The 26294-nt window shown below is 42.9% G+C and overlaps 1 protein-coding gene across 1 annotated transcript in view; it reads right to left on the bottom strand.

Moving 5' to 3' along the window:
- The window catches only part of LOC104413857 (adenylate cyclase type 5-like), a gene marked incomplete at its 5' end in the record, with an annotated part of 214124 nt that extends 187835 nt beyond the window's left edge, over nucleotides 1–26289 (bottom strand). The window contains 3 exon segments of the mRNA XM_010024968.1: nucleotides 25486–25788; nucleotides 25790–25834; nucleotides 25837–26289. Coding sequence (XP_010023270.1) covers nucleotides 25486–25788; nucleotides 25790–25834; nucleotides 25837–26289 — 801 coding nt within the window.
- Nucleotides 26290–26294: the final 5 nt, after the last annotated feature.

The following is a 26294-nucleotide window of genomic DNA, read 5'->3' as shown; positions in this document are numbered from 1 at the left end:
TGAGACACTGACCAACATTTACCAAAAAACTCTTTTAAGCAATTCCCATGAAGTAAAGGTTAGGTTACCAAAACTAAAGCTAACACCTCAAATATTTGGTTAAGAGCACTGGCATGAGATGGAAACATTGTGCAGCATACTTCTTTGAAGCATGAACTTAGCAACTTCTTTCACAATGGGAAGATTAATTAAAGAAGGAAATGTTGAACAGAGAAAAAAAAAAAAAGGAGGCAAAAATTTTGGAGTAAAAGCAGCCAAGTCAAATACAAAACAAAAGCAAATTTGACACACAGAGAAAGCAGCAACAGATGACATGAACATTTTTTGTTTACCTCAACATAAATATTTTTAAAAGCTACTTTATTTTTTAAACATTCAAACATTACCCCATATCTAAAAGTATTGCTCTCCAGACAGTTTCATGTTTCACATGACTTATAAAAGCTAAACAAGTTAATGAAAGGTAAACAGTTTTAATTGCAGCTTTCAAACACATGTTCAGAGACTCTCATCGACTCCCTGATATTTCACTAGTACAATGTCATTAACTGAAGAATCCAGTGCTAGTATCTAGCACCAGTTGCTGCAGCAGTCTAGCTGCCTTCCACAAGTAACCAAGTTTTACGTTCTTCAAAATTCATAATTTTCTAAGCTCAACAGGACCATTACCACCACTGCCAGTGTACAGAAAGATAAAATAGACTCTTTTCCCAAATGTAGTAGGCCTCAGGAGGGAAAAAAGGGTTTGTAATTTTCCTCATTTTACAGATAAGGTAATGAGCAATGATACACCAAATGTAAATAGTGGCTTAGTGACAGCCAGCACAAGAGCCACAGTCTCACCCTACATCCCTGTCCACTGTAAGCCACAGTTCCTCCCTCCAGGTCTGTAAACCACAACTACTTAAATAAAACTTCCAGTGTCAACCCTACTCCTACGGACTCTACCTACCTTCTAATTGTCAAGAGAGGTGAATCTATTAATGCAAAAAAAATGGTGGCTAGAGGTATCAGGAAGACACAATGGGACAGGAATGACAGAACCAGGGAAAACTGACGATAGAAAAGGTGATGACTACTAACTAAAAACATCAGGTTACAGGGAATGAATCAGAGCTACTGGAAGCAACAACAACAACAAAAAATAATAGCGATGGGGCATAGCAAAGACGCTCCCTCCTCCTGTATGCAGCAATAGTTTGGTGAAGAGACAGAAATTGAAAGAACAGACCAGTCTCTTGGATGGAGGGGTGGTTAAAACAGCAGAGAAATAAGGCAAAAAGTTAACTGAATCAACAGAGAAAGTGTTGGCAACTCTGTCAAGAAAACAACATGGGATCTGTCAGTGGAAATGCAGACAGTTGTTGTTGGTTGCAGTTGAAAAGTTTTGCCAAAGGCTATGAAGTTTGTTTCTCTGCTGTGATGACCCAGCTTGATGAAGAGCTGGGTGCAGCTCAAGAGGCCAACCACCATTGTTCTTTAAACAGTAAGGGACTCCAGAGTGTGATGGGGTTATCTCAGGGATTGACTGGCCTTTTGTCACTGCTGTGAGCTGCAGGCTGTGCCTCACTAAGCTGGTCAGAACAAGCTGTTCTGGTTTTGTCTACTTACAAATGTCTCCTGGAAAAGAGGTAACTCAAGTGGGGGCTGCACTGCAGGAATCTCCAAGAAGAACCATCCAAGAGGGATGGGATACATGGCACGGGGAAGGGTGCTCAACCACTAAGCAACAGCCTTTCTTTCCTAATTACACTTTTTTGCCAAGATGTAATTAGTTTGCCTGCTTTGGCTTCTGCTTGACAGCCTGCTGACCACACAGTTACCACCCGGTGTGCTGACCTAGCAGGAGCTCCTCCCCATCCTTTCCTGGCATAGGGGTATTTTTATGTAAAGCCCTCATAGAGTAGATACAAGTAGCTTTGCTGATTCAGTGAAGTCTATGATTTCTTCTTCTATAACTACCTTATATTTGGATATAAAATCCACCCAGCCCTTTTTCCCACACCTACACAAAGGATTTTGTTCCAGCTAGGCAGGGAATAGAAACTGTAAGTACCTATTATCAGCATTATCCCAGACCCTCAGAAGTCAATGGACTATTAAGTTAAGCAGTCACTGCAGCAGTACCCAAGTACTTAACTATTAACTAACTGAAACGTACCAACTCTTTTAAAGCTGGGTTGCCCTATGTCCATGTTGATATCAGGGGAGCTGCTGCAGCACATAGAGTAAGAGCCCCTTACACAAAGTACTTTAGTCTTCTGAGAACTTGTATTTAACTATTTCCTAAACGATAGCTGCTTAACCAAACGAAATCCATTACCTTCCAGGTTATGCAGGGTCATGACCAGAATTGTCCAACTTAATGTGTTTCCACAGTAAGTCAGATAAATCAGTCCAATAATGCTGCAGGCCAAGAAGGAATTTTTACCATGGACAAAGACTCCCTGAGATGAGAACCACTCAGAGCTCTATGTGATACAGATTTGTTCCAGCTAGAAAGCAGCCCTTGCAATTTACTCACCCCCACCAATACCCCACTGAAGATCTGAAAGAGGTCTCACTTTTCCACTGACGTAGTATGTGCATCTGGTGCCAAGGGAAAAGAGCGCATTGCCCTACCACTTCAGCTTTGTAATAGAAACTAAGGACTCTCCCTCTAGAAGAACATTTTCAAAGTGCTCAAAATTAACATTTGGTTTTTTGTCACACTGCAAAGGTGCTGAGAAGGCTCCATGGATGCAGCTAAGGCCATTGATTTTCCCTCTGCACCAGCCCATTGCAGGAGTGGTGCTAGTTTGCTCCTGACAGAGTAAATTCCCTCCCTAAATTTGGTAGCTGAGACCCAAGATGCCCTTACTGGCTTCCCCCACACGTCTGAGAATTGCTGAGTCTTTAAGGCTGCTTTAGGCTGATTCATTTGCCTCAGAAAGATCAAGTACCAAAGTTTCACCCAGAGTTCACTCTGGGTCCATGCCTCCTCCATGGACTGGGAGGCTTCATAAAAACAGTGCAGACTGATGAAAGTGGACATGGCGGGCTTCTAAATACATGGTTAAAGGAAAAAAAAAAAAAAATAGATAAAGAGAACTGTAATTCTAGCCTGTGCCAAATCACAGATCTTCCTTGGATGTTCTCAGCACCCTTTCGCTAAAGGTTCTTTGACATATTGTAGCCAATGGAAGCTCTCTTTTTTGCAGCCAGAGTCTCGGACAAGTGCGTTGATGCTAGGGTATAGCTCCCCAGTTCACTACCCTGCCTCCTTCAGAAACAATGTACATTCCCAGATGGCCTGAAATGGGGCAGAAACCTCAGACATTCAAGGGGATTTCCTCTTCCTGTATCACCTGAGACTGTCCCTGGTGTTGGGGGCAGAAGTTCTTTAGATACCTCCTCTTCATTAGCTTGGTGACCAACTGCCCCTCAGCTGTGAACAGCTTATTTTATACCAGGTGAGACTACTGACAGACAGCCCCAGGGACTGGTTTGCATGATAGGAAATCTGAAAAGTGCATTTATCTTTGCTACCTTGCCAGTTCTCTAGGCCATGCATTACTAAGACAGATGATAAAGCTAAGGGGGAGAAAAAGAGATACTGTGCCCAGCCTTGCCAGTGAAACAAAAGTACCATGCCCCAAACCGGCCTTTGCTGGAATTTGCATACCTGTATCAGTGCAGCAGGTGTGTACCTATCTGGGAATGTTTGATTATCCCATGCTAAGGATTTTTAAAGCCTGTGGGAGCTAGAGTTAAACCCAGTTGCCGCCAGTTCCTATGTGAGCACTCTTTCAGGCATTTGCCTACAGAAAAGCAAGTCTGAACCTTTTGGTGGGTTTAAAATATCTATCAATCAACTTGAGCAAAGCAGGGCTGGTTTGGGGAGTGTTCCTGGCAGGGCTGGGTGAGAAAGCATGGGTTTGCATTTGTACTTTTGACTTCTCTGTTGTAGGTGCTGCAGGAACCGTGCTGAACTTTGTGTGTGGGTAAGTCCAGACAGCTTCGCTTTTCCGGGCCCCTTCACTTCTCCTAAAAGGGGAAATCTCAACTCTTACTCTAAACCTTCCCACATGCTGGCAGGCTGTTTCTCACCAGAGGGCATGCATTTTCTTGGATACTTAATTTTCCAGATATTCTTGATAGTGGTAGCTGCCTGCCTAGGATTCAGATGGATTTCTTTCAGCTCCTAGAACCGTATGCTGTGAATACATGGCATGACAGGAAATGGGAATATAAAGGCATGGAATTATAGAATGTGGTGTGTCAGCTCCTGCCCCAAGATATAACTTGGAGAGTGGGGTAGGACATCACACAATGAGAAAGTCACCCCAGGAATAAAAATGGAGCCCACATAGTATTAGCTGAAAAATCAGACAGAACAGACCAAGCAGTTAGCACTGCAAATGCCAGAACTCAGAGAGTTCTGGTTTCCTCCACCCTTGCATCCTGTGGCCAGCCCACTTGCTCCAGCTGAGTCTTTTCTGTGGTTTTGGCACTTAAAAAATTTTTGCTTGAGCTGATGCCCCCACCTTCATTCAGGGGAGCATTGACACTGCAGCCTTTTGCCTCTGACTGGGCGCTGCCCCACACTGCTGGGCTGAGAGTCCCATGTTCATACGGAAGCCCTGGAGCACACACCGGAGGGTGGCAGGCAAAGGGTACCCTCTAAGGTGGGGAAGGGAAAGGCACTTTTCAAAGAAATAATCTGAACAGGACGATATGAGAGCCATAGCCTGAGTTAACTTTAGATTTCAAGTGGAAGAGCTGCTGGCGACTTGCCCAGATTCCCTGGCCTGCTGCCTGCCAAGTCCTCAGAGACTATTTTTATCATTATTTATTTATTAAAATTAACTGTCTTGGGGCTGGACCGCAGACAGACGGAATCTAAAAATGCAGACGCTCAACGGAAAGCTCGCTGGGAGGTACTGGGAGAGGTTAATTATAATATCTGGTCCTGTACCACTGAGGAGCGAAAAAAACCCAACTTCTAAGAGAGTTTGTGGATTAACAGGCTTAAATTCTTGCAATTCTTCTAGGCACCACATTGCCTAGAAAGGTGCTGGCTCACCTGGCAGGTACACGTGCCATTCCCATACAGACTGGCAGACTGGGCAACAGCTTCTGAATTCGGAGAAAGGTCACAGAGGAGCAAGAGCAAGAAAACAATGTCATGAAAGCTGACAATCTACTGTACCAATACCGAGCAGGAGAGACCACTTCTATGGAGCACCCTTAACTAGTAACCGATTTTCCACAACAAATCAGTTTTATCTGCTAGGATACTCTACAAGAAAGAAAGGCACTCTGCATTTTTTTTGGCTGCCTTACACCACCAAATTATATCACACGTGTGGCTGGTAACTAATTATTATGTGTAGCTTCTGCTACTAGATACTTACTATTTCGCTAGTGCCTTACAGATCTAGAGAATTCCTTTCAGCCCTTCCCAACCTGTGCTGGAACCAAGCCAAAGAGGTCATATATCCCATATTAAGCCCAAACCACACTCTGCTATTTGGAGAACGTAAATCCAGCCAAAGCCACAAACAAAACTGATTGTTCCAAAATGCATTTCCAGATGGATCACGATGAATGAAATACAGAACACCTACAAAGAGATTTCCATCTTCAAAAGGAACCAGTGCATCTGATCTCCCTGAAAACCAGGTCTGGGAATGGCAAGTGAGACTAATCCTTTCTACAACAGAAAAGCTTCACACTCAGATGAATGCTTTCCACCCACAGACCGTAAAGCACTTTTTCTAAAAGCAAGCACTATTCTGGTTTCACTCAGAATAGCAGAAGCAAGGCATGTAAACCACTTGCTCAGGGTCACGCAATACAATATGCTATTGTCAGCTCTTTGACCTTGCTTTTCCAGTGCTTACCTTGCCCTATTGTGCTGCCTGGACAATGTGTTGATAGACAACAGGCTTTCCAACAGAGCCCTGTAAATCACAGCTACCAGTCTGCCCACATCATGCCTGGGTTTAACTGAGTCATGAGCTGGTGGCTGTTGCTAGCACAACACTGATGCAGGAAACCTCATCATATTCACACATTAACAGCATGAGCCCTGCAAGCATGACACAGCATACCTCTCAGGGTGCCACACAGAAATTGGAGGTTTGCTTTTGATACTACTGGACAGCCACTCTTCCACAGGACTCGAGCATGGGTCTCAGTAGTCCGTATGGCTCACACAAGTCTGCGTAACCCCTTGGTTTCAGTGGGATTTCTGGATGCAAAAAGATTCATAGGCATAATGATGCTCCAGCACACTCAGAAAAAGCCAGGATGCGTGTGGATTATCTGTCAAATTTGAGATATCTCCTTCTTGCACCAGGCCTGAAATCTGGGTGTTCTTGCTAGGCAGGTTGAAATCACAGACCAAACATCCATGATGCTATTTATCAGTCCAAGATTTAACAACACCTTAAAAGACTATATACAAGTATTGCACTAAAGAAGTTTTTGTTCATAGTTCAAGCTTCACAGCCTATCAAACATAAATCACAAAATCTTCCTTTCTCCCATTTAGAAGAACACTTTAGCTAGGAAGACCATTTCCATGAGATGCGCACACATTTCAAAATGTAAATATAGTAGGGCAGGAAAAGAAAAAGGACTGTTTGACTGCTAATGAATCAGCCTTGTTGAATGTTTCCTTAGGGGCATTCTGCCATCTGAGTCACTTTGCTCTGTGTGCTTTTTAGCTTGGCTTTCTCCTGTCTTCTTACACCTGACATGCATCTCTCTTTAGCTTGTAGAGATATACACCTTTGCTTTTGCAATTCTGTATGTTGTTAGCTGGCCAATGGGTGATTAACGCTATATTTTAATCATAGTCCTTGCTGTAAGATTAAGTGGACAAAAGCATTCTTTAAAATGGCATTTTTCTTTCAAGAGTAATCTTGATACAGTCAGAACAGCATTGGTATACCACTCCTCATCTTCAGGAGAACTTTGTTAAACATTAACTAGTTGCTCCTCATATCACTTGTGGCGTGGTCTCTATAAACATTCATTAATTTCCTCCTCAGTTTATCAAAGATGAGATTGATAAATTAAAACGAGTTGCTAGAGACCAGAGATTAAATTAAAGACATGCTTTAGGACTTGGGCCCTCCCAGGCCCCATGGTCTGGCCTGTCTGTTAACAGTGGAAGCGTTAACTGCTCTCTCCTCTTTTAATCTGATGCAGTTCAGGTCAGATCCCATGCGTTAGATGTATTAAACCAGAAATAACCACCTCAAGAGCCGTGTTCTGGCCAGTTTCACTCATACTAAACCCATTCACAATTTCACCTATACAAGCAGTAACAAGCATGTTGTATGTCATGTCTTCCTCATACCATCTACAACCTGTCCTCCTTCATGTTCCTCAGGTAATTTCAAATCCAACCAGTTCCCAGTTGGGTCTCCACATGCCACAAAAACACTTCTGCTGCCACAGCAAACACTTGTTTTGGAGGCTTTGCAGGCTATGCAGGTTCATAGTGTGCATTAAGCCAAGCCAGATTTCTCTTCTGCTGAGAAATTGCATCTGGTACAGTACATCTCCTATCAGCGCTTCCTCCAACAAACCCCCTCAGAGTTCCCCATCTTAATGAACTAAGTTGTCACTCTTTCATCCTCAGCATCTCTCTCTCCCTCCCTCCACCTAGCCCTGGCAGCCTCCACCTTCCCTCTGGAAGAAGCCTCAATAGGTAAAACACAACTTCGACAAATGCACGAGAAGAAAGCTGTGTGAAACATGCCCTATGCAAAGTCACAAGACCCCACAATCGGATTTGCCTATAGCACAAGATCCCATCCCCTCCAAGTAATACTTCTTCACTTAACTGCTGACCTATGCCACCAGAAAAGGCATGCTGAGGGAAAAAGGATTCTGCAGTGTTCTCTCTGCTTTGCCTGCTGACTAGACACTGTAAAACATCCTGCAAAGAGAAACTGAAACGCACCTGCTCAGCTGTTAAGCCTGGCTCACTCACAGAGCCGCACTAACATCCAACATGGCTGTGGCTGAATTGATACACCAGCTTTGTATATTCATGGTCTGCCTGCTACTGGCATTTTTGCCTGGACAAGAGGGCACACCTTCACCACACTGTGGTTAGCTTGGGATCTGCAAATTTAACTGCTCAATTCCACAGGCTCACAGACTGGAAGAAGTGGTGACAGCAACACAAACGCAGGGTAGAGAAACCTGCCAGCAGTTTGCATTAGGTGGATACTGACCCTTGGATGATAAAGCTTGCTAGCGGTCTGCTGTGTTTACAGTTATACAGCAGATGGTTCCTTTAGAACAGAAAAGCTCAAGAACAAAACAGGAGGTAGCCCTACCACCGACTTGTTTGGTGAAAGTTTCCTACAATTTTTCCATTGTCAGTCCCAGCTGAGAGATGTTTGTTATGGAGAAGTCACATGAAAAAGAGGACAAGCACGTGCATGCCAGGAAACTTCAGTAAGTGTTACTCCTAACGTAAGATCCATGGCGAGACACCTTGGGTCTCGTTTTCAGAACACCACTCTGTCTTTGTTTCTTCCATTCAGCCCCTTGTTTTCTCCTCCCTCCAGCCTCTTCTTTGAAGCCTCCTTCAGAAAATTTTGAGCAGTCATTACCTGCCTAGCCTGTTGCCATACACCCACTGCCCCTTTCCAAGGCAGCTGCAGAGCTTTGGGCATAGTTGGCCCATTTTGATGCCCCATTGCTTTGCCACAGCCAAAGCTCTGTGCTTCACTACATCCTACACAGCATGCTATTAGACTGCTAATTCAGCCAGCTCATGAGAATTTGCTCAGCAGGCACTAAAGTAAAATTTCACAATTCATTTTAGTTGCAACTGATTTGTAAAATTTTCTTCTGTTTGAGGGAGAGAAGAAAATTAAAGAATTGGTTGTTCTGCTCTGTTATAATACTGGTGCAGAGCTAAAGCAATCCTTGTTTCAAAAGAACAGAAACAAGTTTACTCTGAAAAATAACAACCCCAAGTGATGTCTCACAGCTGCCTCTCCTCAGCTCCATACACCATCCTACTCATCTTCCTCATTTTTTTTCCAATCTGCTGTCCCTATGACCTCCATACAAGCCCACAAACCTCTTCCATCTCACAAATGGTCTTACTGTCTCCTCGCACACATGCTCTCCTTCACAGCCCATTTCCAGTTTGACCCTCCCCAGGCTCCCCGACCATTAGCATCCCTAAGTGCATCACCTAAGTGCACAGCACAGACCCTGACCTTCATCTTCAGGCCAACACACAAAGCATCTTCCATAGTAACCTATCCTTCTTTTGCTCTCCCAGCATTCAAATTCAAAGCTGTATTCCCACTGAAAATGTTTCTATGCTTTAACAAGATCCAACAGACGCCTCGTTTCTGAGTCTGATCAGAGTTTAGTCAAAGGCACTGTGAGACTCCTTTCTGATCTACCACACCAATTTCCACTGCTGATGACATAAGTATTCAGTGTGCTGTAGTATGCAAGGTTGGTCAGGCAACTCATGCCTGTTCAAGTGCAGCTACATCCAGAAGCTTGACTGAACAGCAGGAAATACAAAAGCTCACAAGCTTATTATTTATTCTGTAGAAGTGACTAGAGGCAAGAGGAGGCAGTCACACTGTTTAGTTAATGAAATATGCTCTTTAGGAAGACTTTAGATGCTTAAACTCAGAAGACCCACTTGGGAGCTTTCAAATGCCTGAGGTGTCCAGTATTGAATGCCTAGGCACTACAGGTAAAAGTGGCTTTGGAAACTCACAGGTTAAGCAACACAAGATGATGTAAGAAGAAGGTTTTAATCCTTCAGACCTCTCCTCCCCTCCCTCGTTACTGAGGCTGGAAAGCCAAGGACCCCAGAAAGCCATAATCATTCCCCTTGTCCTACCAGGTAGATGGGTCAAAGCATTTGTTCCATAGATTCACTGTGACAAACACAGTTTATCAAGTCTACCTGTTAACCTAGCACTGCCAAGTCCACCACTAAACCATGTCCCTAAGTGACACATCTACAAGTGTTTTAAACACCTCCAAGGATGGTGACTCAACCACTTCCCTGGGCAGCCTGTTTCAATGCCTGACAACACTTTAGATGAAAAATTTTTTCCTAATATCCAGTCTAAACCTTCTCTGGATGCTTCACAACATACCAAAAACCACTTTCATCTGGCACTATGTCTCCTACATAATCAAGACAGACACTAGTGCATGCTCATCCGGGAGGACCAGATGACTCCTCAAACACCTCAGCACAGAGAGGCATTCCACCAGCTTAAGGGACTGATCAAATGAATAAAATCTCAGATCAGACACATGATCACTGCAGTGGGCTAAAATACAGTCTCCCAGACTCAAAGCAAGGGAATGCTCATGAACACAGCTGTTCGGGGAAAAAAATATCTCACTGTTCCATATGCTTTTACCTTTGGACAAGTTATTCTAGTTGGGGAGTAGGGGGAGAGAAGAAAAAAAAATTAAAAATGTTGGGTTTTGAAAAAGTAGCTATGTTCAAACAAAGCCCAGCCACCGTTTTCTATACCAGAGTTTCATAAAACCCTTTAAGGCAGATGTTAACATACAGCTGTGCACGCAACAGCCACAGAAATGCTGTGAACAAGAACCAGTTAGTTCAGAGCACGGTTATGGCAAAAGGTGCTGGCGCAGCTTCCTCAGCCACTGCTGACAATGCTGTTTTGTTCTTCGATAAAGCTGTTTTGTTTAGGGTCCTCTTTGAAAATTCCATGACGACACATGTGAGAAGCGCCAGCATGGACACATGCACTCCTCCAGGATTGTTTTCACCACAGTTAATATTCCACCCCTCAAGACCTCCTCAACCACAGTCTGTTCCATATGCTCATTACTTCATGAGCAGGGATATACAGTCCTGTCCACACACAGTTTCTGTCTGCCTGTCCCCACTCCTCCCAAAAGTCATGAAGTGCTTCTGTGGCAGCTGTTTTTCACAAATTTTGGAGCTGGCTTTGAAGGCAGCTGCAATGATGGGGCTTGCACAACCTTTGTGAACTCTATCCACCTCCCTAAATCACATGAGCTAGTGGTCCTGATGACATAAAATCACAGCTCAATGCACACTTCTATTATAGAAGCATTCAGCAGCATAATAATGCAAAACCTCAGCACAAAAAAAGATAGGAAACACTTTAGTATTAATGATAGCTAAGTAAAAACCTCCCCATTTCCTTAGCAAAACAGCACTTGACCCACATTATCTAGAAACCACTAGTTTGCTTGTTGCTCTGTGCAAACCCTACTTAAAAAGTAAGAAAAATTGACCCACATCTGAACTAATAATCAGTGGTGCATAAGAAAAAGGCTTGCAAAGTAACACCATTAACCCAGTGTATCATCTTCAGTGGAGAGGTTCTCTTAAAACAATTTGTCGTTTGCAGGGACTAATGCTGAACTTTTTCTTCTTGCCTACAGCACCCACTCAGAGTAAAACTGGTTACTCGATTCTCCCATCCAGAGCAATCCTGCCCCATGAAAAAAACAACTCACAGCTTCCACTTCAAAAATACATATCTTAAACTATTAGCTTCCTATTGAGAAACATATTAGGAGACACTGTAAAGATATTACTTGTCAGGCATTCAAAAACCAAACCTAGATGGGCAGTCCATGGTGCAAGGTGCTCTGCTGCAATAAAGCAAGCCATACAAGGAAGCCTGCACCAAAACTTCATGATCAAATTAACGTGCCTCACCTCCATGCCCTCCTCTTACTGTCAGTGTCTTAAAAGGTGTCTTTGAGTATTTTAACCCCTTACTTTTCCTATAATCATTGAGTATTCAACTGTAATTTTGTTCTGCTATCCAGTCGCATTTCAAAAATCTTCTGGAATAGTTAATAGTCTGGTTAAGAATCACACTGTGTAACTCCACATATACGGAGCTTATACACACACCATCTATACCAGCATATACACACCAGAGAGTCATTGTTGGTCACAAATTAGCACTGGATATCATAGATATTTTAAGGTCCCTGTCACCGTGCTACCTAAATCAAAAAGATAGACAGCAGTGGAATTGCTCTGCAATTTCCTACAGGTACGTTCCTTTGCCTGGCAATGCCACTTGCAGCACAGTTCATCAGCAACCAGCCCAGTGTTCTACCGAAAAGAGGTCAGAAATTGAGTGACAAAGCATGTCAGGGAGAGATGGTGCTGGAAGTCTGCAAGGCCCAACTGAGGCATGTTGGGCAAGTAATGACCTGATTTGTTAGAAACGGGTATAGTTTCCTCTGCAGCACTGGTAGCAGGAACAGGCAGGTGGGCCAGGCTAGGCACAAGAAGAAAGAGGCAGAACGCCAAGGTAAGCCTGAAGGAAATTAAATATCAGAAGGCAGCAGGTTCCTTTGAGACTGCTCGGTTGCTCTTTTGGCAGAGGAGGAAAGCAAGCCATTAAAGAGGCAGAATACACCCGTGTCGACTTCATTTGCAGCACTAATTGCCATGCACGTGCACTGATTACCCTCACATGAAGTGCAAGGGAGCGGGCACTGCCTGAGTCCCATGCAGTAGGTGAGGCTTCCAAAGTAATACTTGTTGGATCACGCTTTCACCACAACCTCCACTTGTACCAAAGGAAAATGGAAATAATTGGGGCAGTGCCGTTTTTTAATAAAGTTATCCATTGCAGTTTATTTAGAGACCAAAGAAGAAACTTTCATTTCAACCAGACTGCCAAAGACATTCCAGACATTAACAAAGTTTGGAGCTTCTTACCAAGATAAGAAGAGGTAATAGCCACTAAAACAAACTGTTCTCTGCCGTCATTTTGGAGCAATGGACACTTCTGCAGCTGCAGGTATCTTATGCACTATCTCTCCTTTTGTTGGTAAGTGCACCAGAAAAATAAGCACCAGCATCAGGAACACAGAGTTGCACTGCCTGAGGCCGCCTTCTGTGGCTGTTCACATCATTGAGGAGGTGAAAACAAGGAAACAGAAGAGGAAGGGTGGGCTGTGGCAGGTGGAAAGACAGTGCTTGGCCATCTTCTCTCATGTTAGGACTTTCCTGGAAATACGGCACTATGCCCTTCCCTCCAGCAAAGTCTGAAAACAGCATGTCCCTATCAGGATGTTGTCCTTAACATCCTTCAGCTGAATCCGTGTTTGCTTCTAGCTCCTTCACATCTAATTGGATGATACCCACCCCTCTGATCTGCCAGCTCAGGTGCATATATACACCTCCCAAACTATTTTGGTCCACATAAATGGACTAACCTTGCTGGAACTGAGCTGAAACCAGGCTAGGAGCAAAATAAATTTCAGTTTCTGAGTTTGACAGTCTCTTTGGCAGGTATTGCTGCTAGAGTACAAAACCAAAATGCCAGAAAACAAAAGACTCAGTGATCCACTATTACATGGGTAAAGAGGAGGAAAATACATCTCTTAGTAATCATATTTGCAGTATTTCTTCTCAAGGGTTCAGGTTTTTTCCCAGGACCTACAAAGGAGTTGGGCTGGGCAGAGAGACAGAAGACACTGCAGACATCTTCCACCAGCATCTCTCTGAAAAATGTGCACTGCATCCGTACAAGACGGATGCCTTTCAGTAAAGTAAGGATTGATCAGTGTATATCAGTCACTATTGTTCTACACCAGCTGTCCCATCATAGAGAAAAGCCCTGAGGGAAGTTAAAGGCACCTGGCAAGCAGCCATAGGGAAAAAGGTATTTTTAGTGATAGGCAGAAAGCATTTAGGTTCCAACTCATTTATTGTGTTGCTAAATAAAAACTAGACAAGGCAGCAAGGACTTAGGGTAAGGTTTGAACTGAAGTAGGATTCCTGTTAGATCTGTCTGGGACAGGGAATAACAGAGGGAGAAGGAGGCATCCTGGCCACTAGGAGTCAAAAGTTAACGTAGTCCATGAAATTGCAGCCCTGCCTAAAGCTGCTGTTAGTGCAGAAGGCATCTTTCAGGTTTTTTTCCTCCTTACTGAGAGGAAATCAACTCTTTTGCCCACTCTGCCCAGTCGCAAACACTAAGTTTCCACCAGCAAACCAATGTTACAATGCCACCCATTTGAACGGAGCACAGTATTTCTCCAATAACCTTCAGCAGTAGGTTTGATGAGTGGGAAACTCACCTTTCCCCATGAAGTTTTACATATAGTACATATACTCATGTTGCAGAAATGCACTGGCTAAATAGCGCACACAGCATCGCAAATGACTTAGAACAAGAGCTAATGGAAACCAAAGCAGCTTCTCCCAGAGAAAACACAGAAGACAATCACTTGCCACTTCTGCATTTAACAATCTGGGATCCAAGATTAGGATCTACATCTTATTACAGTATATTGTCCCAGTCACAGCTGCTAAGGAACTGACAGTGAAAAAATTACTCTCAGCCTCAAAACAAGAGGCCAGGCTCTGAAAGCAGATCATTTATCTGCAAAGGATGAGCTGTGAGACATTGCAGCAGTCCCTAGCAGAGAAGCAGTGCTTCTCCGCACGAGGAGACACTTGTGACCAGGCTCCAGAGAAACAGCTTTTGTAAAGCGCCAAAGGCTGGCTGAATGACACAGGTAAGCTCCTCTCGACTCTGTCTCTATCACAACCAGCCCAAGCCCTTGCTAAGGGGGTATGCATGTAGCACAGAGGGTGACAATCTCTTCTACTAGAAAATGGCATATATAGGCAACGCACTAATAGTATAAAGTACTCCTGACTTACACAGGTTAGTCTTACCCTGGAGATATTACAGTAAAGATTGGTTTGTTCAGAAAAGTTTGTAAAAATAAAGAGAAGTAAATTATTTAATTCTTTTCAATAGTGTGAACTTCAAGTGTGCGAACACTCCTCTTAACAAGCATGACTTTATTCAGTTTGCATTCCCTCTGGAAGTGGATTAAGTTAACCAAGTCCATTTGTGCCTAAAATAAAAGAGTAAGGTGATTTCAGCAATGGACTAAAGTCTGTATTTATCTATATTGTGCTTTAACTAATCAACCCAGGGTTACCTTTCCTAGATATCATTACTTGGACAAATCTTTATAGTCATGACTACAGCCAGATACTAATTATCTACATTAGGGAAGAAGGCAAACAAAACAAAACAAAAGTGCAGTCTCCTAACTTTCTCTAATGAGAGATGAAAATATTTTCAGGAAATACTTCCTCAGGTATTTGTTCACAGTCATTTGGATCACAGCTGCAAAAAACATACACTTTTAAGAGCCTCCAGAGCAGCTCTGGAGTGCTAACAAGTTCACTCAGTACACCTATCCTAACAGTTGAGAAAGACTAGGCACTGAATGGGAAGTCACCTCTGAAAGGGCACAACCTTCAAGTTGCTCTGCTTGCACTGCAGTGCTCTCAAGAAGGCCTCATTCAGGTTTGAGACCCAGCTGTCACACAAATGTATTGTTTGTGACAAATGGAGAACTGTAGGCTTTGGGTGGGAACTAGAGATAGGTGAGACAAGGAAACCAAGAGCCAGTTTCAGCTAAAAGAGCTCTAGTCATGAACATCGCTTTTTTACTATCTAATGTACATCTAGGGCTCTGCTTGGTTGTTCAGTTAAAAAAAAACCCAAACCAACAAAACAAGAAGTACCTTTGTGACCCCAAAGAACACATATACAAAGGAGGGTTTTTTTCAGATGGATCTGTGATTAGTACTTGCCACAAACTGTTTAGGCTCACTTGGTCTTGTCTTGGTTCAGTAGGATGGTACAGCTGACCTTTGGAAGTATCTTTCAATTGTACCATCTCTGGCTGTGTAACTTTCAAAAGTTATCAGTGCATCTATGATATCAGGGGGTTGACGATTCAGTGTGCCAACACAACGATGAAGATACAAGCCTGAGCTGTATTCCCTCATTCTTCTGGCTTGTCAACAGCCTTGCAAATTTCTCAGATATGATAGTAAACCTCACATATACAGAGCAGTTATTTAGTGGTGTACTGCTGAAGAGTCTAGAATAGAAATGAAGCAAAGAAAAATGCCGTATTCAACATCAATTATAAAGGCAAAACATAATTACTCAGTGAGAAATCCAGGCATGGTGTCAGAGCCCCTTCACAAACTAACAGAACCATCTGTGTTATGTTTTAAGTAGATTTGGGCACCTTGAGCAGGAAATTCTCCCGTTATCTTCCATCACAGGGTGTTACAATCCTGTCTTACTAAGAAGGGAAATGGAAAAAAGTACTGGTTCAGTTCACTTTCAGTTCAGAAATCACTGCAGATTGCTTTTTCAACTGACACATACTATGCAGTTCAGCATTTAAACTTTTTTTCCTCCATACCCTGCAAACAGAAGAAATCAAGAGAAGACATATTCAACGAGTAGTGTTAAACAAGCTCAATCATTCTTCCTGGCCTCAAGACCCAGAGTTCATCACACAACAGCAGTTCCCACACTAGTAACCTACTTCACATGTAACAGTTTTAGAGACAGCAGTTAACTTCTAGCATGAGTGAGACTGACACTTTCATTACACAGTCACTCCCCACATTGCAGAGTATCCTCCTTTCCTAGTACCACAGAGCATTTCTTCCTGTCCTCTATGAGATTACTAGTAACGACCTGCCCAAGAAAAAAAAATAAAATCCCATTCAGTTGGAAACATCTTCATTAATAACATATCCCATGGTCCACCAGTTTGTACAATTGTGTGCATATATGCCCACACATTAAGCAAGAATACACACAAAACTGCCGTTGGGTACCTTCCAGCAAACGGAAAGAGTTCATCACTCAGCAAGCATGTCTAAGTAGCTCTGTCATCTGTGGGCTGACCAGCAAACTACTGTTTTTAGAAATACTGATTTGAGTAGTTCTTTACCACATTGCTAGCTCTAAGAATTCAGCTGTCAGAGACTGAGGGACACAGAGATCAGTGTTTGTAGCATTTAGTCTCGAGCAGGGAATAAAGAGAAGAAGCCATGGCTTTTTCAGAAAGGGAAAATACAGCCAGGGAACTGTCTGCATTAGCAATGTTTTGTGACAGGTTCGTGCAAGCAGTGTCATAGCCTTTTCTTCTGACTATGAAGTGAAACAGTGTTTTACACAAGCTGCAAACACGTCTAAGGAATAAACAGTTTGCATAAGTTGATGGTTTGAGAGATCAATTTTCTAATGGGGGGTAAGGGGTGGGGAGAGAAAAAAAAAAGAAAACACAAACCTTTCTTCATTTATGTTGCCACTCTGTTGCATCAGCACAGTCCTTTTTTTACTGTCTGCAAAGATGTACTCTCATACCAGTGGAATGTGTACGTTAAATTTGCAGAGCAGCTTTAGTCCCCAACTCAACCTCCCAAAAGCAAAGTTTCCCAGGAAAAGGGAAGATGATAGCCAAGCACAGCAGTACCACAAAGGCGCAATTCACGGTAAAAATGTTTACGGGTCTTGCATGGATGTGTAAAACTCTTCATGAAAAGAAAAGGAAGTTTAATATTTAATCTGAAAACTCAACACTTAAACTGCAGAAGAAGCAGTTTAGCTAGAGGAGTTAAAGTCAGGGTAAGATTAAGGGTGCTTTGAAATATACTTCTCTTCTGATATTTGTGCTGATATGAAGCAGGAGAAGCCACAAATGATGACCACGCTGGATTTGCTCCACGCTACTACTACAGACAGTCTGGATAACATCTTAAACACATAAACATGATTTGTGTTCATGATATCTGGAGAAGAGAGTAAGGATACATCACAATTGCATTAGTGACTTACAAATATGAAGAAAAAAGTACATAAAGGTATTTTATCTGCAGAACAAAGCCTGACAATACAGTGAAACTTTTTATAGTGCATGCTGTAACAAAAATCCTACTCATTATCGGTGAGGCCAGCCTGGCACTAGAAGCAATACTGTTGGTGATGCCAACTCTGTCCATGAATTCTTAAAATGTGGGGTCTTTTACCACATGTAAATTCATCATCACTGTGGTGCAAAAATGACCATCTCTGGCTGAAGAATTTCACAAGCTTGTCTGACTACCAGGCTTCTGATGGGATAAGGACTTCCTGAATATTCAAATGCAAGGTTGAAAGCAAAAGGCAAGAGCTTTAAATTGCGTTCAATCCATTTATCTGAGTGTCAGAAAATGACCATCGCATGCTGAATGCTCCTGCAGATTCAATGATGCCATTCCTGTACCTGCCAGTAATGAACCTGGCAGACTTTTCACCATCATAAACTAACAAGTTTTACTTAGTCACAAGTGCTAAAAAGCATTTTGACTCTTGTCTTGGCCTGACAGCCATTTCATGTGTGATCTTATTAAGTACTAGAAACTTCAAAATTTCCTATGATAAAGTGAGAACATTTTGGAGTTCAGGAGACAAACATTAAAATTCTTGTCTTTTTCTCACACCCCCTCATAGCTAGATTATCCTTTTTAATATCTTTGGGGTTGTGTTTTTTAATTCACATGAGATTTCCCCTTGTTTTTTTACGTAGCCTGAGGACTCCATAATAATGAATCAAATTAAGTTTCTGGCAGCAGTAGAATACATCTCAGGTAAAGACAACTTTTTTTTTGTTTTTTGTTTAAAGTATCATCACTGTCAAAACAAAACAAAAAGAAGAAAGAGCATCCTCTGGATGCAAGATATCACAAGATCACTAGGCTAGACTTCACAAGGTGGGAAGGAACTAACACAGAGTATATCCCACATCAAAACACAGGACTCGCAGGAGATGAAAAAGTCATACAGCAGTTACACAGAAACCCACCCACTTCCCAGGAGCCCTGAATCTTCACATTCCCTGCACACCCTTTGCAACTGTCCTACCCCTCTGGGCCATGAGAAAACCAACATGTAGCACATTTTGAAATCATGTAGCAGCTGGAAGGCTTGGGGGAGACTGTGCATTCCAGCTGCCTCTGCACTGCATTTTCTGGGTACCTGAGCAAGGTGCCGTGTAAATCCTACAGTATAGGGCAGACGGGAAGATAAAGCTTGCCCAAGGCTAGTGAAACTTGGAGCCCTATCTTCTACCTCCCCAAACAAAAGTGGGTATTTTCTCTGAACCGCACCCACCTGCACGAGAAAGAAAAAAGACAAGAAAAAATAAAAAGAAAGCTGACAAGAACCTTCCAAAGCACAGGTTCTCAGAAGCTACCACCAGCTACAGGGTGGACCACTTTACCACACACATGGAAGCTGCTGTCAAAATAATTTCAGTTTTTACCTCTCAGTGTTTCAGTTGCTGCTGGAGATTTTTCATTGCCTCTTCTACCAAGGCAGAAGGAAAGTTCTTTTAGTTCGATTAGAAAAGGAGAGTAATATCCAGTACCAAAATATGAAGACAAAACCAGCTATTCCCAAAAGACTGTAACTATTCCAGCTACCTCAATGGCTAAAAAGTTAGCAATGGTTCCAATTTTCTTAAAAGACAGAGAGGGGAGGTATGGTGCATGACTGAAAGATTAGCTAATCAAACACAAACTGAATGCATCTGGAGAACAGTCTGGTGCCCAAAGTTCACATTCCAGCTGGGCAGAGTCCCAGTCCTCTTCCACCCCAGACCCTGGCAGTGCTGTCCAACCAACAGCAAACTTGGAGCAGAAGGGCATTTAGTAAGTGCTGAGCCAATTCAGGCTCTGAGAGGGCACAACCAGTTCCACTGAGCCTTTAGCACTAGGATAATCAGCATTTTGTTTTCCCTGCCACTCAGGTTTATAAATAATCTGAATGCAGTTAATCACAGAAGACCATGTAATATAAGATGTCCTGCCTTGGACAGGTCTCTTTCAGAGGACTGGGGTCACATTGGTGTCAAACCAAGCAATTGAGGCCAGGACACTGAAGGACAAGCCACGACTGCTTTGTAAGATTAGGGTGTGGAAAGCTATCCTTCTTCCTCACATATCTCAATGAATCCCAACTTTTGCTGAAATACCTGCAGCTCTCCAGAAATAAGCAGGATTAGCATAAACTGCCTTTTCAAGTGTGTCATAAAAAATACCCAGAAGGACAAACCTTTTTCTAGAATTAGTGCATCTGGCAGAGCAATGCACCTAAATCATCCCCATTAGGTTTCATCTTCAACTCACTGAGATCCAAGCCAGCTATACGACCATGATTGCTACCAAAAGGCTGAGAGAAATTAGTCAAACAGGTCAGTTTACCGAGACAATGAACCTATTAAGAATCCAGGAATGCAAAGAAATCTGATGCACAGCACTTAAACACTATTACCCTAACTGTTTATTGTACCAGTGAACATTACAGTGAAATATCAAATGAATGCAGGGTGGTGGGAAGGAGGATAAAGCAACGGAAGGAGATTAGGAGGTGGCAGAATCATAGAATAATTTAGGAGATAAGAAAAACAGATATACCTTTCTAAACCTCAAGCAACACATGCATTCCCAAGAGATACAGGCAATATTCCTACTAAGGGCTAATTGATATACAATACGTCAGGGATTTAATTAATTATCTCTGTTACAGAATTACACTAGGGAAGCAACTACCAATGCAACAGTTATTGAATATTTCAGGTTGGCATTCTCCTCACACACACACATGCCCCAGACACAAGATTGCAAATCATCAATTTTTACTAACTTCAGTCAGACTGCTACTCAGGCAGATTCTCCTCCGTTGTTAGCAGTGCTGGAGCACATATTACTAGACAAGATCTCTACTGATATCAAGGTTTATGCAGAACTGAACATTAAGTGCTATTTGAGGCACATGGTATCTGGCCCCACGTGGCTGAGTACCCCAACAATCACATCCTAAATGACCACTAAATTCATTTTCCAGGTGGACAAAAGTAAGATAGGCAGCAAACAACCCTGAAAAAAGTGTCACACAGATCTATCTGCATTTCAGGTGAAATCTTTTTTATTTCTAACATCATCCTTATTTTGTTATGAATAAAGACCACTTGAAGACAATGAAAGTGCAATACAGTGACTTGAATAATGCACTACTGAGAACCCGTTAGTCTCAAAATCAGTCCATCACCTACGTATCTTAAGCACGCGGAGGCTGAGATGGAACATACGGTACTACTTCTCCTGCTGTATGACTAGCTTCTCATTAAATGCCGTTTAAATTGCATCTAAAAAGCATCTTTACAAGCTGCTAAATGATATCCACAAGACTCAAGTTGACATCCTATTGCAGTAATATGTTGTTTTTAGGCCTGCTGAAGTGACAGTTTATTTAGGGAAAGGAAAAAGAGACTGCACAGGTTTTCATACCAACATCTTCCGAGAAATAAACTGAAATGCTACACTTTTGAGAGTGCCACCATGCAGCTGCAGATCAATCATGCACCATTAATGCAGAATGACAGGAAGAAAAGTCAACATGTACACAGTTCTCAGATGTGAAGGATGAGGAGTACTAATGTAATGTTATGATGGAGGCATATGGAAAGCGGACAAGCAAGGAGCTCAACATCAGGAGCCTTGAATCAGAGTGCCATAAAAAAAGAGCCATGTGCTGGGACAGCTGTTCAGAACTGTGCTATCAGAGATCCTTTGCAGAAGATTTGCAGCAGTATTTGGGGAGGAAAGAGATGAGAGCATTTCAGTTTCTCTTTTGATAAGGTTATTAGAGCAAGGAGAAAAAAAAAGAAGAAAAAAGAAAAAAGTATTTATCTTCCCCAATTTTCTATTTTCACAGTACCTTTACAGTCACCCACTTACACCACGTTAATAAATTATAAAGGCTTCACTGTATCCTTGAACAAGGAACCTCAGAAATTTAGAATAAAACAGGTTTGGATGGGAAAACAGGAGTAAATCTAACCTCAGTCCAGGGTTTTGTTTGATGTTTGTATATGGCATTCTTATCCCCTATTCCTGGTCCCCGCCCACTCCCACACACAATCCCCGTCCGTTTTTAAGTCTGATTCAGAGCCCAGTAACCTGGTTGTGAAACTCCCTGTCCCTTAGCCCCTAGTCTTACAAAAATGCCAGTGCTTACTCAAGACTATCTGCACTGAGGGCAGCTAGTCTACTCACATGACTTCAGTTAAGCATCTGCAACCTGCTGTAAAGTTCTTGCCATGCATCTGTACAAGTTAATGGGTTAGCTAGGCAACTTCTTTCATCTCAGTAACATCTTTGTTGTGAATGCAAGACAGTTTATTGGTAAATGGTATATGTCTTTCTCAGTTAAGTATTTGATAGGCTAATTCATGTATAAAATGCTTCTCATATGCATTCTGGAGCTGAATGCATTTTCAGAGCCAGAAAGTATATCAAAACCAACACATGGAAAAGGCTGGCCCCAAAAGAGACATATACACAAAAAGAGAGAAAGACATAGGACTTGTGTGCATTGAAACACATTGGCAATCCAAACCGTCCCAGAATAACACAAGGACACAAACCTGAAGACAAATGCAGCCATCTTCTCCCCAGTAATCCCAAAAGTAGTCCCTCTAGGATTAATTGAACATAGGTACACAAAACAACCCTTCAAGTAATCAAGATTTGTAGTTGGTAGAGTGTCATACATTAAATGTGCTCTGTTTCCAGCAGCAAGTTTTGGATGTGAGGCAATTCTCAAACACATGATTTCTTTTTCTTCTCTCCGTCATCACTGGTTAACTTCTAAATACAATGCAGTGATTTGCATTATATTTAACAATTAGCAATTATATTTAGTAATTAGCATTTTTTGTTTCAATCAAAAATCAATTCAAGAAGCCAAGATCACAGCCTCTACCAGGTCAGAGTTGCAGAAGTATCAAATATACCTGCTGCTTTTGCTAGGGGTGCTCAGGGCAGTCTTTCAAAGACAGACTCCAGACTGCTCCAGGTAGCAGACAGCTAGTTAAGGCTGAAAATCATAGCTACCTTTACTTCTGTCACCTTACTGATTCAGAAACAGTGGACTGCTTTAACCCTTCCATGAAGCCTTTCTCCCCAGAGGGACTTACAACTAAGAACTTTAGTCTCTTTCTCAAGAGAAGCAGTAAAGCTTCATAAAAGTGCTCAGAAGTCTACACAAGAGTCACCCAGCTTTGAATGTTAGTGGATCATAACAAGAGCATATGATTTTTCCTGACTTAGAAACAACCGACTGAAGATTTAAAGAAAAAAGCCCCACAAAGAACTATTAGTGTAAGTATTACGGTTAAAAATACCATTACAACTGAGAAAAGCAGATACATGTCCTAACCAGCCTTTCTTCTGTGACTGCCTTGGATAACGAAATATCTGGCCATGTAGTCACAAATACATTCACATCCACTCCTGCTCCCCAAAACCCAGGCTGATGTGACTGCCAGTGTGAAGTCACTGAAAACAACTTAACCCCCTCTTCTCTATTTATCTGGTTTTCATCTGTCTTCACCTTTAGTAGTTTGAGGGGGGAAAACAGGGCTTGATTGCATCAGTGGGGCAGAGCTGAACGCAACAGATTTCCACGGCAACGAGATAGAGCCCCAGTGAGGAAGGCCTGTGAATAGCTGTGAGGCGATGTGCTCAGCAGACACAGATTTTTCTATCAGGCAGCCAGAGATAGCAGCTCATGTTCATACACAAACGTGCAAGGAATCTCATTCTTGGCCTTGTACAACCCCACTGAATTCAGCAAGAGCTACGCCAATGTAGACCACAGCAAGATAGAGATCAGTATTTGGTGTTAGTAGGAAAAATAAATAGGCAATATGGAGAGACACTCTGCCTTTGAAAAAATAGGTGAGAGTACTCTTAAGATATTCCTCATTAACTAAACATTTATGGTCAAATTACAGCAAAACCCAGTGCTACTGTGAAAGGAAAAGCAATTATACAACGCACAGGTTTGTGCACACTCTTCCATCATCTACTGCCCATGCTTTTACCTTTGACAACTGCACATTTATACACAAGTCCAGCCTCTTACAAGTAACTCTGCTGCATTTGGAAAGGGAGGAAACTGTAACTATCCCGGATTCTTTACTGAGTCAATCATTTGACCTTTGTGATTTAGGCTCCTTCACATTACAGTACAGTTACCATGCTTTCCAGCATAACGGTATTTTATGCACTTGTTAAGATACTTGTTAGTATCCTCCAAATTCAGCTTCGCTTGTAACAGACTGGTAAGTCCTCTGACCATAATCATGATGAGTTTTGCTTTCATACGTAAGGAAACAGTCTCCAAATATACCGAATTCAGTAGCCAAGTCACAGTTCGTGAAGTTAGAAGCATGCACAAGGCTTTGCAGGACAAAGAAGAGCTAAGGCCATTAGCAAACTTTTCCAAGTCAAGCAGAAAAACAGCAACTGTCCTGCTCACAGTGCATGCTTTGCTGGAAGTGCACAAAAAGCCATTTATATCAAGCCTAAGAAAAATATGCCATGTACAGTTTATAAAAATATCTGTAATGAGCTAAGAACAAAGCCAGAAGCTATCCAAGCAGGCTTAACTGGGCAGTGGGAGAAAAAGAATAATTTCATGAGCTATTTTGTAGAGCAGAGCAGCGACAGCCCCATCCCACCAAAGTTTTATTTAAGTCCTACAACTTCTCCTGACGCTGCATTAGGTAAAGCTTAAACCAACTCAGAAGACTCCAGGCAGGCACTGCAAGTACAAGGCTTTATTTTGTATTAGTGATAGGGTTGATTTTAATAAGCCATCCCAGTTACAAACAAGCATCACGGCTGACTCTTGGAGCAGGGTCATAATTGTACCAAGTTCAACAGAAGGATGATGATTAACACACATAGCTACAACATTTTAAGTCAAAGTGTCTGGTAAGCTTAGAGCACATGAGCCCCAAGGCTGCTTGCTCCGCTTGAAGAGTGGCACCTTGTATTGCTGCTGTTTATACAGATATGGTAATTAAAAATTGCACTGTAATGCATTCAATAATAGTCTTATTGTTCCTGTGAACCGAACTGCTCCAGTTAAACATGATATCACAGCTAAATATGAACTCTGCATTTCTTCACTGTAGATATTTCCAGCAAAACACCTTCCTGTTAAACCAAAAGCTTACTGCACATTCCCATGGAGCATGCTCTCTGACACCTAAGCAAGCACTGTGCTGACACCAAACCCAGACTCAAGAGCAGCATGTAAGGATAACCTCCAGCTAATAAAAACAGCAAGGCTTTCCTCACATTTCTCAGAAACATGGCAGAACACGCGGATACCATTCCACAGGTGTGCTTAGCGTAGAGCTGTTTACATTAAATACAACTGAAGGGCATTAGCAGGGCTAGCTGACAGCACTGGAGCAGCGGTCACAGGAAACAAGTAAGACACGTTTCTTAAACGTTTAGAGCCTTAATGGAAAGCAGCAATGAGGAAACACCACAGCTATAAAAAAAAAGCAGCAAGATTACAGTCTAGCCACCACGTTGTACAACATCCCAACAACATCACATAGCAGGTAACCTAGGGGTTCAACTGAAAGCTCTGTCAGCCTTCCACCACCAGGCAGGCCTGTGGAAGTCAAGACAGCCCCACTTTCTCACACTTCAATGCGGCAGGCAGGTGGGGGCTGCTAAGTGCACACCCGAACCACTTGGGGTTCACCTACCTGCTTCAGGAGGAACTTATCCTCTGCGTTGATCTTGAGGGAAATGGCCAGGTGGATGGCGGAGAGCACCACCCCGCTGATGACTGCAGCCCTCATCCGCACCGGCAGCAGTGTGTAGATGCTGTAGATAAAGAAGACAGTCCACCAGATGCCCTCTGAGGCGCTCCTGGGCCACACCAGCAGAACCCCTACCACTTGCACTGCCAGGATCACAAGGATGACAGAGTAGCATGCCAACCACATATGGTCCTGGTGGAAGTTGTTACGGTTGCACACCATGCACAGCACCACCATCAGCAGGATGGCCAGAGAGAGCACCACGACGTAGGATACCTCATAATGGCCGTGTGCTGCATGGAAGATCAGCATGACCATACAGACCAGCACCAGCACGGCCATGAGCATGGTGAGACTGCTCTGGTTCAGTCGGAAGAAGTAGCGCTGATAAAGACGTTCCAGTTTCTCCGACTGGAACTTCTTAGACCTGAAGATTTCCAACAGGATGCTGCAACAACTGCCCATGGAGAAGGCCGCCTCGGAGTCCCCCTCGTCTCCGTCCTCCTCCTCCAATTCTTCAATCTTGGCCTTGATGCGTCTCTCCTCCAGCCCCAGCTCCACAGATCGGGGCCGTACCTCCCCTTGCTCCCCCAGCTGCCGGGGGCTGGCATTGTTGGGGGCAGAGGGGGAATCACCACCAGGCGTGTGGCGGGAACGGTGACGTCGACTGTCGTCACCATGCTCCTGCCAGGCAGATTTGGACCTAAAGCTCATCATCCTGCAGCCGCTCTCCCCGCGGCTCCGGCTTGCCT

The sequence above is a fragment of the Nestor notabilis genome, unplaced genomic scaffold (assembly GCF_000696875.1).
Source record: "Nestor notabilis isolate BGI_N333 unplaced genomic scaffold, ASM69687v1 scaffold15392, whole genome shotgun sequence".
NCBI classification, from domain to species: domain Eukaryota; kingdom Metazoa; phylum Chordata; class Aves; order Psittaciformes; family Psittacidae; genus Nestor; species Nestor notabilis.
This window is presented reverse-complemented; position numbering and strand designations above follow the sequence as displayed.